Source organism: Pristis pectinata, chromosome 12 (genome assembly GCF_009764475.1).
Source record: "Pristis pectinata isolate sPriPec2 chromosome 12, sPriPec2.1.pri, whole genome shotgun sequence".
In the NCBI taxonomy this organism is placed as follows: Eukaryota; Metazoa; Chordata; class Chondrichthyes; order Rhinopristiformes; family Pristidae; genus Pristis; species Pristis pectinata.
The window spans coordinates 8,558,840-8,574,449 of NC_067416.1; the positions used below are offsets into that span (position 1 = coordinate 8,558,840).

The following is a 15,610-nucleotide window of genomic DNA, read 5'->3' on the forward strand; positions in this document are numbered from 1 at the left end:
GATTGCACAAGGGAATTTCCAGGCCTAGGTTTATTTATTCCTTGAAAGTTATGAGCGACTGAAGTCTCCTTTGCAAAATAGGTCAGAGTTTGGCTAGTTCTAAACACAGTACAACCAATTTCACTAAAAATAACTGTTCAATCTGGGACTGCAACAATTTGAAGAACTTATTCCACTTCATGTTTTCCTGCACAACTGACAAAGGAGCAAAATTAATGTGCCTCATGGCAGTTTATTCATTTTAATTCTCCAAATACAACAAAACTCAAAACTTCAGATAAAGGTTAATAATTTCATTGCTTCTTGGTGGCACAGATCTTCGGCTGACTGGCAAGCTGCCCAAGCTTGCTAATCGCCTGCCCCATGAAACCTGCCCTTACCTGGGAAGCTGGCTCCCAACTGATCAGTAAGGTTGCTGCTTTTAGACCTGCTTAAGCCCTGCCCCCAGGCTTTCTGGTTGTCAAATCCACCAAAGAGATTGGACGCTGATTGAATTTGAATCAAATGCATTCAAAATTTAAAAGTATTATGACGTTTGAAAATTAAATAAAAATATTCAATTGTTAAAAAAACTTGGAAATTTTAAAACATACAAGTGACCAATATTCCAAAGAAAACAACCACCACTAGATTTAAACCAGCTTGGTTAAATAACAACATAGAAAATGACCTTGTACTCATCCTTCTGTCCACTACCATTTCATCCAGAGGAAATGAAAGGGCTCTGCAGGACTTGCACAGGTTCATTGGATGTCCTGGGAAATGTGCCAGGAAATCTATGGAAGTTTATGCCTTTTTGTTGGAATCCACGAGGAGTCCAATGGCACAATGCAGTTGTACTGGGATCCGCAATCATCTGAGTGAAAGCTTGGGACTTCTTAATTCATTTGGGAGTCCTGAATTTCTGCCTATTTCAAAGCAGAACTGCCAGCTTTTAATTGCAAAATCGAGATCATTCTGTTCCTTCAGTCTTAACTCAATACCATCTGGATTAACGTTGGGAAGATCATTTTACTTGGTTGTATCCATTGTCTAATCACATCGTCATCGGTTAAAAACTGGCCAAAAATTATGGTGATATCAAGGTCAAGACTAAATTAGAATTGAGAATTAAGTCCTTTTTTAGTAAAACATCATTTGGGATAAATTGTTGCTTTATGTGATAATGTAAAGCCTGTTTTACATTACTTTAGAGTTTTATTTCTATTGCGCCCACTTGGAAAGAATTTGAATTTGCAGTTTTGTGATCCCTTTGATGAAAAATGAATTGCAAAGGACAATTCAAATGGGGACAAGTTTTAAAATGGAAGAGTTATATAATGTTTTTCAAGTCAAATGATGATGCTACAAACAAGGTTAATATTTTACACTAAGCTATTCATCCTTTAATACATCAGCAACACATGCAAAATGTGTTTCTACTGTGGGACTATAGATTCTATGAACTTTTTAGAGATTTATTTTATCAACGCAATTGTAGACAGGCATTATCAATCTTTTAAAGAACAGTCCAACATACTTATAAGGTTTAGTTACCTCTATGCAGAGAAGCAGAACTGTTCAATAACTGTTTTACCTTAAGGGTTTCACTGACTGACGCAGCCCCTCCTGGAAAAATCTTCTCGATTTTCACCACGGGTTGAACTTTAGACTCAATGCCACCTGAAATGCTGATTCCTAAAATTAGAAGTCAAAGCAGAAGAACTGTTTTAAGTTGTAAATGTTGTACTCATGAAAATAAGCAAAATAGCTGAAAGTTCCAAGCTTTGAAATGGGCCAATCAGACCACAAATGAATTTGAACCGTTATAGCCTCATTCACTTGTATTCTCTAAGGTCTGAAGCAGAACTTTTCCAGAGAAATAGAAAGACAAACGAAGGGTTTTGCAGGAGTCAGAAAAAAATAAAAGTAAAACAACAGTTACTCTGTCAGCTTTTTAATAGGGCTAGACAAACAATGCGGGAGGGATGTTTCCCCTGGCTGGGGTGTCTAGAACAATGGATCACAGTTGCAGCTTACAGGGCAAGAGATTTAGGACTGAGATGAAAAGAAATTTCTTCACTCAAGGGACTGTGAAATAGTGGAATTCACAACCACTGAGGGAAAGTTGGAGAATATTTTTAAAGGAGATATTTAAATCTCTAGAGGCAAAAGGCATCAAGGTGTACAGGAAGAGCACTGGACTACAATATTGAGATAGGTGAACATCCAGGATCATAGTGAAGGGCAGAGCAAGCTTGAAGGGCCGAATGGCCTATGCTTGCTTTATTTTCTGTTTCTATGTCATTATCCACAGAAAAATTGAATACCACAGTAATTATATTCGCTTCCTTAGTCCTTCACACTTCTCATTCATTTCCCTAAATGCACCCAGCCAATAACAGAGAGGACAGGCTGACACTTGGATCACAGATGCTGCATCAAAATCTTTTCAGTACATAAGGGGAGTGACCATACCCACTGAGATGTGGGGCCATATCTTCTTGTAAAGATATCTAAAGAGGATGTGCATTTAACTTCACAGAAATAAATAGTTCATGGTGTTGAGTAGCTACTTGTTACACCTCTTAGAATAAATTGGGCAAGTAATTAAAAATTAAATCTGCTATTAACTTATAAAGTATGTTAACTCCCCCAGTAAAGTGCATTGCGTACAGAAATTGCTAAAACTTTTTTATTATGTTTTAAAACTAGCCATGTCACTGAAAAATACCTTCACAAAGAAACGGGCGGGATGATCATTGCCTCTGTTTCAAAACTTATTAATTTATAATTTAGCACATTGAAGTGTCATAGAGCAAAGGAGCCTATTCTTGCTTTTCCTTTATATTTAGCCAAGGTCAAAGGTTATTGCCAGATGTGATACTTGTCAATCAAGTGAAAACTCTAGAGAAGAAAGGACTAAAATAATCACTGCGCAGAAATGAACAGCTGTTTACTTTTGTTCAGCAAGTGCCCTTAAAATAACTGAAATAAGAGCTTCTTCATTTCTGTTCGGATAGATCAGCTGGCTTATGAACAGCAAGGTGTGGGTCAAAGTTATATGCCTAAGAAGATCCCAGAATTGAATTCCATTGGGGTAATAGTTAGTGCATTACATTTAGATCTGGTACTACCCAGAATAAGGAAGAACAAATAAAATTGGTGTATGTTGTTAGATGAGTATGTATTGATGAGTGTAGTATGGTGTGTATGTGTGTGCTGTGTGCAATGCAAGTGTACTCATATATAATCATCTGTATCCTCCGGACAGAGGGTCCAGATGAAGGGTCTCAACCCTAAACGTCGACTGTCCATTTCCCTCCAAAGATGCTGCCTGACCCGCTGAGTTCCTCCACCAGCACTTATGTTGCTCCAGATTCCGGCAACTGCAGTCTCTTGTCTCTACACCTATATTTTGTACCATTGAATTCTGCCCTATACCCCACAAATATTTGGTAAAGGCATGTGCTAAGGGTGGACAATGGGGTACACCAATGTTTGTGGAATGACACCTTGTCAAGTGCCTGCAGTGGAAAAATGATTAAAATACAAAACATAGGAGAGAATCAATGAAGAGTTATTTTGTCAGTTTCTGGATGATGCAAGGTGAAATCCATACCTAATGACTGTTTCATCTTGGACACTTTGACTGTCACCAGCTCAAATTCTTGAACTTTATTTTCTGTGCTTTTCACTGTTTTTGTTTTAATTCCATCATTGATGTTTTTTCTTTCTTCATGACCATTTTCCAAGAATTCCTTAATCTCTGCATAAATCGGTTCTTCCTTGAGCTCATCTTGACCATCTATGGTTGTGTTCACCCTGTGTAAGGTTCCCTTGCTACTGGGCAAAGTTTCTCCAAACACCTGATCTAAAACAGGCCTTGTTTTTTTGGATTTGTTCACCACTGAATACAATGGCAGGTCTTTATTTTTCTCAGTTTTCTCTTTTTCAGTTTTGTGATGGTTTGACTTTGTTGTTCCTCTAGTTTTGCCATTACCAGACTGTTTGTCCAACACCTCAGATTCGGTTGTATTGGCATTTTGCTTTGCAGCAGATGGTAGTTCTGCAGTCCTGTAGGACTCTGCCAACAACCAGTTTGACCTCACTGGACTGCGGGAAACAGGTTTAAATGAAGTACTATCGATGTCATACTTATCCACAGGTACATCTTCTAAAGCCGTGAATGGTTTACGGTTATTTTCTTGCCGGAGTGAAGCTGAGATCTTTAACCTCTCGATTTCCTCCATCATCATTCTTTCGTTTTCATAATCCTGAAATGGTTTCAGGTGGAAACCACCTCTATAATCTGTAAAGAAGAGAAAATATTTCAGATCAATAACTTTAAATTTTAAGAACACCAATGAGGAACCAAAAGACCATAAATTTGAAGAATATAGGACAGTAAATGGCTATAGCTCATCCACTGTTTAGTAAGGAAATGGATAGTTTAGGTTGGGAATGGGAAGGAATTGATTTATTTTCTAGGGATTTGCTGTACTCTAAAGATGCTTGCAAAATATGTGACACCATTTTGACTTGGGCCAATTTTCAAACATCCAAAGGCAGCTACTTAAAGCAAGCTTAAGCCCACTGTATATAAGTAATGAGTCCCACATCACTTAAGGACCCATCTGAGAAACTGGGCTTCTCTGTGGAGCAGGTGTTGGACCTGCACTGCTCAGGTCTGTGTGCCAGGTGTCCATAAGGACAAAAAAGGCACTGTGACCAGAACAACTAATTTTATTTTTGTACTTTGATCAGCAACCAGAAGGAACAGGAGTGGTACTGCACAGGGTTTCAGTACTAGAACTGCCAAGAGCAATCAAAATTTGTAGAACTGTGCAGCAATTTTAAATTGAGCAGTAGACATTAACAATGTATTATCTTTGACACCACAGATTGGACATTAAGTAATCGGGAACTGAAGCTACACCTCGCATGGTACTAACCTGGAATTGGTGTAATCAGGTGTCTCTTTGGGGTCAATCTATAATCAGCTTGCCTAAGCACTGGAGATCTCCCTGGAAGAAATATTTCATTGACAATAAATTAATCAACATCACAAAATATGCAGCTTATATATGGGTGATGTATTTTCACTAAGTGCAAAAGTAATTTCATGGTTGGTTAGATTGTACTTTGCTAAAGCACTGGCAATATTATGGTAATTGCCATGTGAAGATTATTTTCAGCACTGGTTCTCTTCATAACCCTGTTACAACTGCATTTTTATTGTAGTAAGCATATGTAAAATATAGCATAAAGTTTTAAAACGTAGACTCAGCAAGTTTTAACTCTAAGATTCATACTGAATTGGAGCAAAATATATTCAAGAATATAAATAAAATATATAAACGTTGCACAACATCACAGAATCTACTCTTTACTCATAATTCTTCTTATATTTTTCCAATTTCTTCTCAGAGTTGATGTTAAATCCACTCTCACCATTTGTTCACCCTCTCCAAAGCATTGATTCTCTTCCTACCTGTGGCCAGCATTAAACACAGGAGCTGAGAAAGTGGTCTGCGTTAGTTCCCATTGTTTATACACCACGTGGTCCAATTTCAACTTTACCTGGAGGAGGTCTTTCCGGAGATAATTCCTGTGTGGTATCCTGCCAGAAATGAAACTGGATCAGGCAGCACTTTCTCCCCACATATGTGGCCGTACCTTTGTTTCAATTTGTCTGTGTCATTTTGTTCCAACTGCTGGTTTTTAAAGATTTGTTAACTTGAATTTTGGTCTGCCTGGTGAGAATGGCGCAGATTGTAATGCTGGAAACGCTCAGCACGTCAGGATGTAATTGTCGAAGGTTGAGCTGAAACGTTGACTCTGTTTTTCTTCCCACAGATGCTGCCTGACCTGCTGAGTGTTTCCAGCACCACAATCTTTGCACCATTCTGCTGTTTTGCACTTCTAGTTGTATTTGTATTTATAATTACCATGTATACCATTTACTCTGTGAGCTTCATGTGAACAAGGGATGTCCTGGTTACATGACAATAACTAATCTAATCATTTTCCGATTTTATTTTAGTTATCCAGAATCTGCAGTTTTTATGATTTTCACTGGGTCTGCAGGTCATCTGTTCTCTCCACCTCTCTCTCTCTGAGACCTATAATAAGCTTGTCTTCTCACTTTTCAGTTCTGATGAAGGGTTCTCAACCTATAACATTCTCTGTATTTGCTTCAGATTTGCAACATCTGCAGTGTTTTGCTCCAACTTCCATATTCTATTGAAGACAGCAAGACCAATATTCTTCTATCATCAGACATAGCTGGGGCCCATGCGATGCCTCCCTTTTCATTGGTTATGTTGAACAGTCTCTGTTCCAAGCCTACTCTGGCCCCATTCCTCAATTCTTTCTCCACTATATTGACGACTGCATTGGTGTCACCTCTTGCGGAACTCGACAGTTTCATAAATTTCGCCACTAGTTTTCACCCAGCTCTCCAATTCACTTGGACTATCTCTGATACCTCTCTCTCTCCTTTCTCAACCTCTCTATCTCCATCTCAGGAGATTCTTTATCCACCGACATCTACAAACCCACTGATGCCCACAGCTACCTCGATTACAGCTCCTCTCACCCTGTCTCTTGCGAGGACACCATCCCTTTCTCTCAATTTCTCTGCCTCTGCTGCATCTGCTCCCACGATGAGGCTTTCCACTCTAAGACATCTGAGATGTCCAACTTCTTTACTAACTGTGGCTTCCCCCCTAATGTGGTTGAGAGAGCTCGCACCCACACCTCCGCCATTTCTCACACCTCTGTTCTCACTCCCATCCCTCCCAGACCCAACAGGGATAGAGTCCCCCTTGTCCTCACATTTCATCCCACCAGCCTATGTATCCAACACATCATTCTCTGCCACTTCCGCCATCTCCAAAGGGACCCCACCACCAAACACATCTTCCCATCCCCACGCCTTTCTGCCTTTCACAGGGACCGCTCTCTCCGCGACTCCCTAGTTCAGTCCTCCCTCCCCACCCATCCCACTCCCACCCCGGGCACTTTCCATTGCCCCCACCATAGGTGTAACACCTGCCCCTACCCACCTCCATCCAGGGACCCAAACAGTCCTTTCAGGTGAGGCAGAGATTTACCTGCACCTCCCCTACTATCGGTGCTCCAAGTGTGGCCTCCTCTACATTGGCAAGACCAAACGCAGACTACGTGACTGTTTCGTAGAACACTTGCGCTCTGTCCGTAACCACAATCTGCATCTCCCCGTTGCCAGTCACATCAATTCCCCTTCCCACTCCATCACTGATATGACAGTCCTCGGCCTCCTCCACTGCCAGGAGAATTCCAAACACAAACTGGAGGAACAGCACCTCATTTTCTGTCTTGGGACCTTTATAGCCTAGTGGTATGAACATTAAATTCTCCCACTTTAAGGGACCTAAACCCCCACTGCCGTACCCACCCCCCCCCAACCATGCCTCTTCTTTTCTTCCCTTTCCTAGACTCTCTCTCTTTTCTTTCCTCGCCTAAATCTTTATTTTCCTCTCCTCCCCACCCCCCATGGGGCACCTGCCTCCAGACCTGTGACCCATCACCCAGTGGATCTGCTCTTCCTTCCTCCCCTGCACCTGCCCATCACTCTCTTACCTGCATCTACCTATCACCACCTTGTGCCCACCCCACCTCCCCTCTTTTGTCCACCTATCACTGCTCTGTTTCTCCCCCCCTGTATATTGGGCTTCCCCTTTTCCTATCATCAGTCCTGAAGGAGGGTCCTGAGCTGAAATGTTCACTCTGTTTTTCTCCACGGATGCTGCCTGGCCTGCTGAGTTCCTCCAGCATTTTGTGTGTGTTGCTCCAGATTCCAGCTCTACAGAATCTCTTGCGTCTGGAGGAGTGGATCCTATTTTCTGCCTACTCCCATCACTCCCCCCAAAATTTACCACTCACCTACACGCTAGGGGTAATTTGCAGTTAGAAACTAACCCACCAATTTGCACTTTTTGGGATGCAGGAGGAATCTGGAGCACCCAGGTGAAACCCACATGGCCACAGGGAGAACATGCAAATGCTACATAGACAGCACTGGAGGTCAGGACTGTACCTGGGAACTCTGATTTACTATGCCTGTTAATTTTAAATTATGTATAAACTTGGTGCAGAATACTGTGCAACACTGTTAATCCCTTTCAACTACTATGAATAATTGTGCAAGGTTTCAGATGGAGTGCTTTCTTGAGTTGGAAGGTTGTGAATTCAAATCGCACTCCAAACACTGAGCTGACACACCAGCACTGTGCCAATACACTCTACCAGAGATCCCGTCTTTCAGAAGAGATCCAATCTGCTATGTGAAAGGTCCCATTGCATTATTTCACAGAGGGGTGTTATCTCCAGTGTCTGAGCCAATATTTATCCCTCAGTCAAAATCCATAAAACAGATTGGGGTTGACATTTGCCTCATTCACTGAATGTACAGCACCATGGCGGCTTCAGAAATTCAATCCCATTGACTTCACCTGTTGATGATAAACTACCAGGCATCCAGCTCCATGGAGTACCAGCTTTGTACAAGGTCATCTGGCAGTAAAATTCCATCATACCAAAGCTCTAAGCATCATACACAATAGAAAAGACATTGTATTCTTTGTAAAAAGACTAAGGCCTTTCTTCTGCTAACTCATATACATGTAGGACTCAGACTGAACTTGCAGTAGAACACTATGTGTAAATGAAGCACCTGATAATATTTAGCAAAAGTGATCAGCTAAAATTCACACGGGTAGCACACGATAACATATCACAACGCGAGAGAATTTCTAGCCCAACATCTTCTGAAAGTCACATTTTACTGCAGATAACTCCATTCAATAAATTAATTGCTTCCTTATGGAACTTTTCCAGATTTGTTAAGCCTAGTTTTCCTTTTGTGAAATCTGCAGCTCTGTACCTGATTAGTTTCTTCTTATTTAGGTAGTTAATAATTTCATCTTTAATTAAATATTCTAAACTTTTCCCCACCATGGACGTTAATCTAACTAGCCTATTTAACCTTAATTCCCTTTTTGAAAATGAGCATTACATGAGCTACTGCTCAACCATCTGGTACACAGACACACTCAATAGATCTCCTAAGTACAATGCTAAGGGCCTCAAGTTTGTGCTCTGTTCTCTTCAGGGTCTTTGAATTTATCTGATCAGATTCTGACACTGTGTTCTCTTTTAGCTGAACCTGCTTCTTCATCAATTATGTTGGACCTTTGTCTGATTTATGTTGGACTTCACTGAGAAGCATGTAAAAGGAAGCATATTCAAAAAGAGAAAAAGTGATTTGACTACGTTTCCATTAGCTTGTAATTTATGAAGAACTGTGATCTTGATGACATGTTAATTTCTTTTTGACTGTTTAATTTACATATAAATTTAAGGCATTATTTCTGAAATAGATACAAAATCTCATGCTGTTTTAGCAGCTGAGAAGATAATATTACATTAATACATAATTTGCAAAATTCATGCAGCATCATAATGAACACAAGAAAAAAAACCATACAGACTCAGTCAGAAGTATGTGTGTAGAAATATGGATTTGTGTTTAATTAGTAACTATTTTTTACCTTTTTATATTCATGTTAATACAAACTAATTGACCCAGAGAAGAGTCTGGGCCCATTTTCAGCAATAACCCACAAAATTTGATTGAAATTTGTCCTTGGGCTCCATCAATATACTAGGCTTGAGATGCCAACACTCATCATACTTCTACAGGTAGCTAGGTGAACACATCAGTGCCTTGGGCCTCAGCTAAGACCTGAGAAAAAAATGGAGGAGATGGGAATAGGACTATTCTGCTCCAGATCCTGCTGACAAATATTAAAAGGAGGCGTCATGGAGATAATTTGCATGGGAGGGGTTTGGAGGGATATGGCTCTGGGTGCAGGTAGATGGGACTAGGCAGAAGATCAGATCGGCATGGACTAGGTGGGCTGAAGGGCCTGTTTCTGTGTTGCAGTGTCTATGACTGTCCTCTGGAAGACTTTCCAACCTCTAAAACCCACAACCTGCTAGAGAACTGTTCCAAGGTCTAATCACCCAAAGATTTTGTTCCCCACCCACCTACATAGAGACACAGTCATAGAGTCATACAGCATGGAAACAGGTCCTTTGGTTCAACATCCATGCTGACTGTGTTGCCCAGCGAGCTAGTCCCATCTGCCCATGTTTGGCCCATAGCCTCTAAACCTCTCCTATCCATGTACTTATCTAGATGGCTTTTAAATGTCGCTAATGTGCCCGCCTCAACCACTATTTCTGGCAGCTCATTCCAAATACACACCACCCTTTGCATGAAGAAGCAGCCCCTGATCTTCCTTTTAAACCTCTCGCCTCTGATCTTAAACCTTTGCCCTCTTGTTTTTGCAGCCCCTCCCTGGGAAAAAGACTATGTACTTTCGCTCTGTCTATGCCCCCCATGATCTTGTATACCTCTGTCAGGTCACCCCTCAATCTCCTACATTCCAAGGAATAAAGTGTAGTTTACATAACCTCTCTTTGTAACTCAGGCCCCCAAGTCCAGGCAACATCCTGGTAAATCTTTCCTGCACTGTTACTGGTGTAATAACATCTTTCCTATAACAGGGTGACCAAAACCGTACACAATATTCCAAGTGCGGTCTTACCAATGTCTTATATAACTGCAACATAAACAATGACATAATTGCAATGACATAATCCTTCCTAACTCCAACTGGGATCTAGGTACAGTTCTTGTGAGACCTTTGAGTTAAAATCTCCAATCCCTCATGATAACTGCACATTTCAGTGCCTGCTTAGATACCAGGACACACAATCAATGCCCCAAACTTAAAACTGTTTGCTGAAACCTCTGAAATCTTCAGATCATTATCCAGATAGGAACAGCAAGGCTGTTGATGATGATCCAAAAGAACCTTAGTTATTCTCAAGTTTACTTGAAACTGCCATCATCCATCCAAATATCAGGTGACACATAAGAGTTTAGAACTCATTGAAAGATGTGTTAAACCTTCACTGTCAATGTACAGACATGTCCATGTGCACAGAAGATTCAGAATATATTAAGCCACCTTCAAATATCAAGCAAAGCTATTTTACGATGCCAGAGAATTTCTAAGTCAAGAACTCAAAATATTTCAACTGCTTTGTTGACTGTAAGCGATCGTTCTCTCATAATTTCTCACCACTCTTGTACAACTTTCCCACCTGCTCTGATCTTCAGAATATCATATGCTTCCAGTTCATAAGGCATGACCATACTGTCGAACCTCCCTAGGTCAGTTGGTCCAATGATGGTCCTTTGGAGATAGAAAAGATACAATAAAACACAGTCAGAGACAAGGATATCCATCAGGTAAATACCAGAACTTTACAGAGGTGTGAAGGTGCTTTACTTAAGAAAATGTACAGCAGAAGAATAATAATTAAACATATTAAATCATATTTATAACAGATTCAGACAATAATTACAAACATTTCTGGAGTGCTCCAACTTTTAGGATGATATTTGTCACGTATAATTGCTCCAGGTTACCAATTACTCTGCTAAATGTTTCTTTCCCAAATACAAACAGAAAGATGAAAATAGGCAAACTTAACATAAAACTCCATTTGACCCCTTTCAAATCTCTCAGTTCCCCACCTTCTGGGCCATGTAATCTTTTCGCAATACCATCAGGCAGGAGGTACAGAGCCTGACGTCCCACACCACCAGATTCAAGAACAGTTACTTCCCCTCAACCATTCTGTTCTTGAACCAGCTAGCAAAACCCTAATCACTACAGTTTAGCAACACTATGACCACTTTGTGCTAAAATGGACTTTTTTTTGTTCTAATTGCGTTCTTTCTTGTAAACATTGTGCATAATTTAAGTTTAATTTACGTTTTTCTTGTGAATGCTGCTTATGTGATGCTCTGTGCCTGTGATGCTGCTGCAAGTACAATATTTTATTGCACCTATGCACACATGTACTTGTGCAGATGACAATAAACTTGACTTTGACTGAGAGATTCTTGAAATGACTGAAGACAGGTGTCTCGGGCTATTCAATTCTCTATCATTTCATTGACAATGACATTAATCTTTTACCCAATGAGTGGTGGTTTAAATTGGAGCAATTTCACACCGCATCAGTTTTCTAGTGGAGAGAATATATCGTGCTGAAAAGAGGTAACACACCAATTTTCCCCACTGAATTAATTTCAACTACGCTTGACAAATTTTAGTGGCACACATCCCTCAGACACATGGAATCAATCAGTGCTCTATGAAGTGGGTATCTTTATTATCTGAAGCATGATTAGGAGGTAAAGCCCATCAAAATCATGAAACTATTTTGAAATAATAAATTGTTAATTTTATCTTTCACAAAATGTTTGTTTGGTCTAATAATTTGTGGTAAGTTCTTATAAATAAAGTTATTTGAATTCAAAGTTAAACATTTTCTTTAATGAAGAGGTAGTTTCAACAAAAAATTCGTCAAATTAAAAAAACTGTTAGGCATTTTGTACAGCTTGTCTCATAGAAACTATACAACACTGTAATTACCACTGCCCTTGCATAAATTGGTCTTTTATTTCCTTCATTGATGAAAGGTGCAGAGTTTATTATTTCTCGAAAAAATTCAAGACCAATAATTTTCATGTTTGTGCAAATGAGTGATGTTTAAAATAAGCCATTGGGTGAGACATATTGGTATATGAATTACTTGAATATTTAAATACTGCAGTAAATTATTCAAAGATCTTGCTGATTATCATGACCTTCGCTGAGTGGTAGCACTCGCCTCTGAGTCATAAGGTTGGGGTTCCAATTCCAATCCAAAGAGGTGCACGAAATCTGCACCAACACTGCTGAAGGAGAGCTGCACCATCAGAGGTACACAGTCTTTTAGATGAGACATTTAAGAAGAGAACATCTGATGAAAAAGATTAATGGAGATTTTTTCCCCCCATGAGTTGCTTTCTCAACCTGCACTAAAACAAATAGACTGCCACGTCTCCCCACATTACTGAAGTAACCACACTTCATTGCAAACAATTACTCTGATAGGATCTTGGAAAATCCTTCAGCTTTGAAGCAATATGAATGCAAGTTGCATTCTTCCTTAAAACCACACAGCCCTATGCATCAACCTGCAAAAGGCATTCTTTTTTCTTGGCAGGAAAGCCATTATTCCAACCTATTACAGTTGACACCTGTACATACACAAGAAAAATTCAAACCACTTCCAAAAAAAATGTATTAAAATGAACAAGAGTTCATCATATGTGGAGTTAGAGTGTAAATCCTCTCCTACCCTTATCCTGCATGGTGCATTGATACTTTATGCAACCTCTTGTGACCATTAATTCACAAACGTTTATGTGATTTAATGTAGATAAATTTGTTTGCAGTCAGTATGAAAGGTTGTCCTTGTCTCAAATAAATAATTATTCAACACTTTTGTCCTTTATTAAACATAAAGGGAACACTAAAATTGTTATGTTATTCATAGTTATATCCTGCATTGCACTTTTTCTCTTACCTGATTTCTCGCAGTATCAGCAGCTTCTCTGGTTTATCTAATATATGAAGTAGAGGTCGCACCAGATCTTCCACCCCACCACCTGAAACATACTACACGCAGAATTGATTCTAAAGTACAAATTATTGTAAATAAAATGTAAATAACTTTGCACCAGCTACAACTAGTATTTGTGTCACAAGCAACAAACAATCTGCTCGGACTCCTTTCTCACCACTTCCCTTCTCCTCTTTGTACCGGCCAACTCGCCTCTCTGCTCTCAGTCCTGATGCAGGGTTTCGACCCAAAATGTCGACAATTCCTCTCCTCCCACAGATGCTGCTCGACCCACTGAGTTCCTCCGGCAGATTGTTTGTTGCTTCAGTATCTGCAGTCTTTTGTGTGTCTCTTATTTGTATAAAAATTTTAACGTAGTAAAGCATCCCAAATTTAATCATGCAGCCCCATCAGGACAGATGTTCAAATGCAGGGTGAAAGAGATAAGGTTTTAAACAACATCCTAATAGGGGAGGTGTTCAGAGTAGGAATTCCAGAGCTCAGGCCCTGAGCAGTTGAAAACATAGGTGCCGATGGTTGAGTAATTCAATTTGAGGATGTGTTGGTTGGGATCAGACACGACACCAATTAAAATAGCTACAATCTATTCCTATACATGGCAATAAAAACCAAAATATTAAAAAAAATCGATTTGGTACAGAGACGAGGAGAAACTTTGCACTGCGCATTGTGGAACGCACCAAGGGAGTAATGCATGAAGATAGAAAGTATATTTGCTGAAAGTGCTGTTTAAGTTCTGTTTTTTACTTCACATCCAGCTACATTTGGTGGCTGAGAAGCAGCGAGTTTGTCAACAACCACAAATACGTTTGACGTGTAGTTCAAGAAAAGGGGGTTACAGGAATGCGGGGACTTGCATTTTCACGGGGCTGAATTCAGGCTAATTCCCAGCATCGTCTCTTTGGCTTGAATGGTCCATTTCTATTTTACAATTTATTCATAATGCTATGTAGAAATCCATGGAATATTATTTTAATGCCATCTAGTGGAAGGTTAGATATTAAGAAATTGTCAGTTTTTATATTTTAGCATATCCATATTTTTCAATGAGTTCCTCTGTGTACTATATGCAACGATATCACAAACCTTAACACAGAAACAGTTTATGAGTTTATTACACGCCCTTCAATGGACCTATGGTGCACTTGGGAGGGAAGGACATGTTAAAATATTTGTTTCTACTTTGAGATGGACATCCAGGCTGCTACAGAAGTACATTTTGCAGCAGACTGATTCATTGCATGAATCTAACTTTCTTGTGAAAATATTTGTAACGATTTTGTTAGCACTTTACTCAACAGTATGACACTACAATACTGATTTTATATGTGTGAATGAACAAAAATAGTCCGTTGCTGCAGTGTTTATCTGTGATTTCAGTAAAATATAGTCACAGAGAGATACAGCACAGAAACAGGCCCTTCGACCCACCGAGTCCATGCCATCAATGACCCACTAATCCTACATGAATCCCATTTTATTCTCTCCACATTCCCATTGATTCTCCCCAGATCCTACCACTCACCTACACACTAGGGGCAATTTACAGCGGCCGATTGATTGATCAACCTGCTCGTGTTTGGGGTGTGGGAGGAACGACAGCATCCAGAAGAAACCTATGCAGTCACAGGGAGAACATGCAAACTCCATACAGATAGCACCCGAGGTCAGGATTGAACCTGGGTCTTTGGCTTTATGAGACGGTGGCTCTACTAGCTGTGCCACTGTGGCAGGAGGAATTTAAAAGAGGTTGAGAACTTTTCATTTAAGATGGTAGGAGATCAGCAAGGATGGGGAGATTCAATGTAACATGGGATTGGAATTTAATGCTGATTGGAAAATGGGTAGCTGCATTCTGGGCATTTGGAATTTATGAAGGGTGAAAATGGGAGGAAAGGAGGGAGAATAGGGCAGAACCAGAGGGGTGATAGAAGGGTAGGGGAGTCAGTGGCAGGGCAGAGCAGCCAGTGGAAATATGCCTTGGTAATGGACAGGAATGGGAGCTGCAGCTTAGCTCAAGATTGCCATATTT

The 15,610-nt window shown here is 40.1% G+C and overlaps 1 protein-coding gene across 1 annotated transcript in view; it reads right to left on the minus strand.

Moving 5' to 3' along the window:
* Nucleotides 1-15,610, minus strand: part of pdzd7a (PDZ domain containing 7a) — a 67,914-nt gene that overhangs the window by 23,141 nt on the left and 29,163 nt on the right. The window contains exons 12-16 of the mRNA XM_052027686.1: nt 13,522-13,613; nt 11,200-11,291; nt 4,935-5,006; nt 3,602-4,291; nt 1,577-1,677 (exon numbers count right to left, since the gene is read on the minus strand). Coding sequence (XP_051883646.1) covers nt 1,577-1,677; nt 3,602-4,291; nt 4,935-5,006; nt 11,200-11,291; nt 13,522-13,613 — 1,047 coding nt within the window. The remainder of the gene's footprint in view (nt 1-1,576; nt 1,678-3,601; nt 4,292-4,934; nt 5,007-11,199; nt 11,292-13,521; nt 13,614-15,610) is intronic.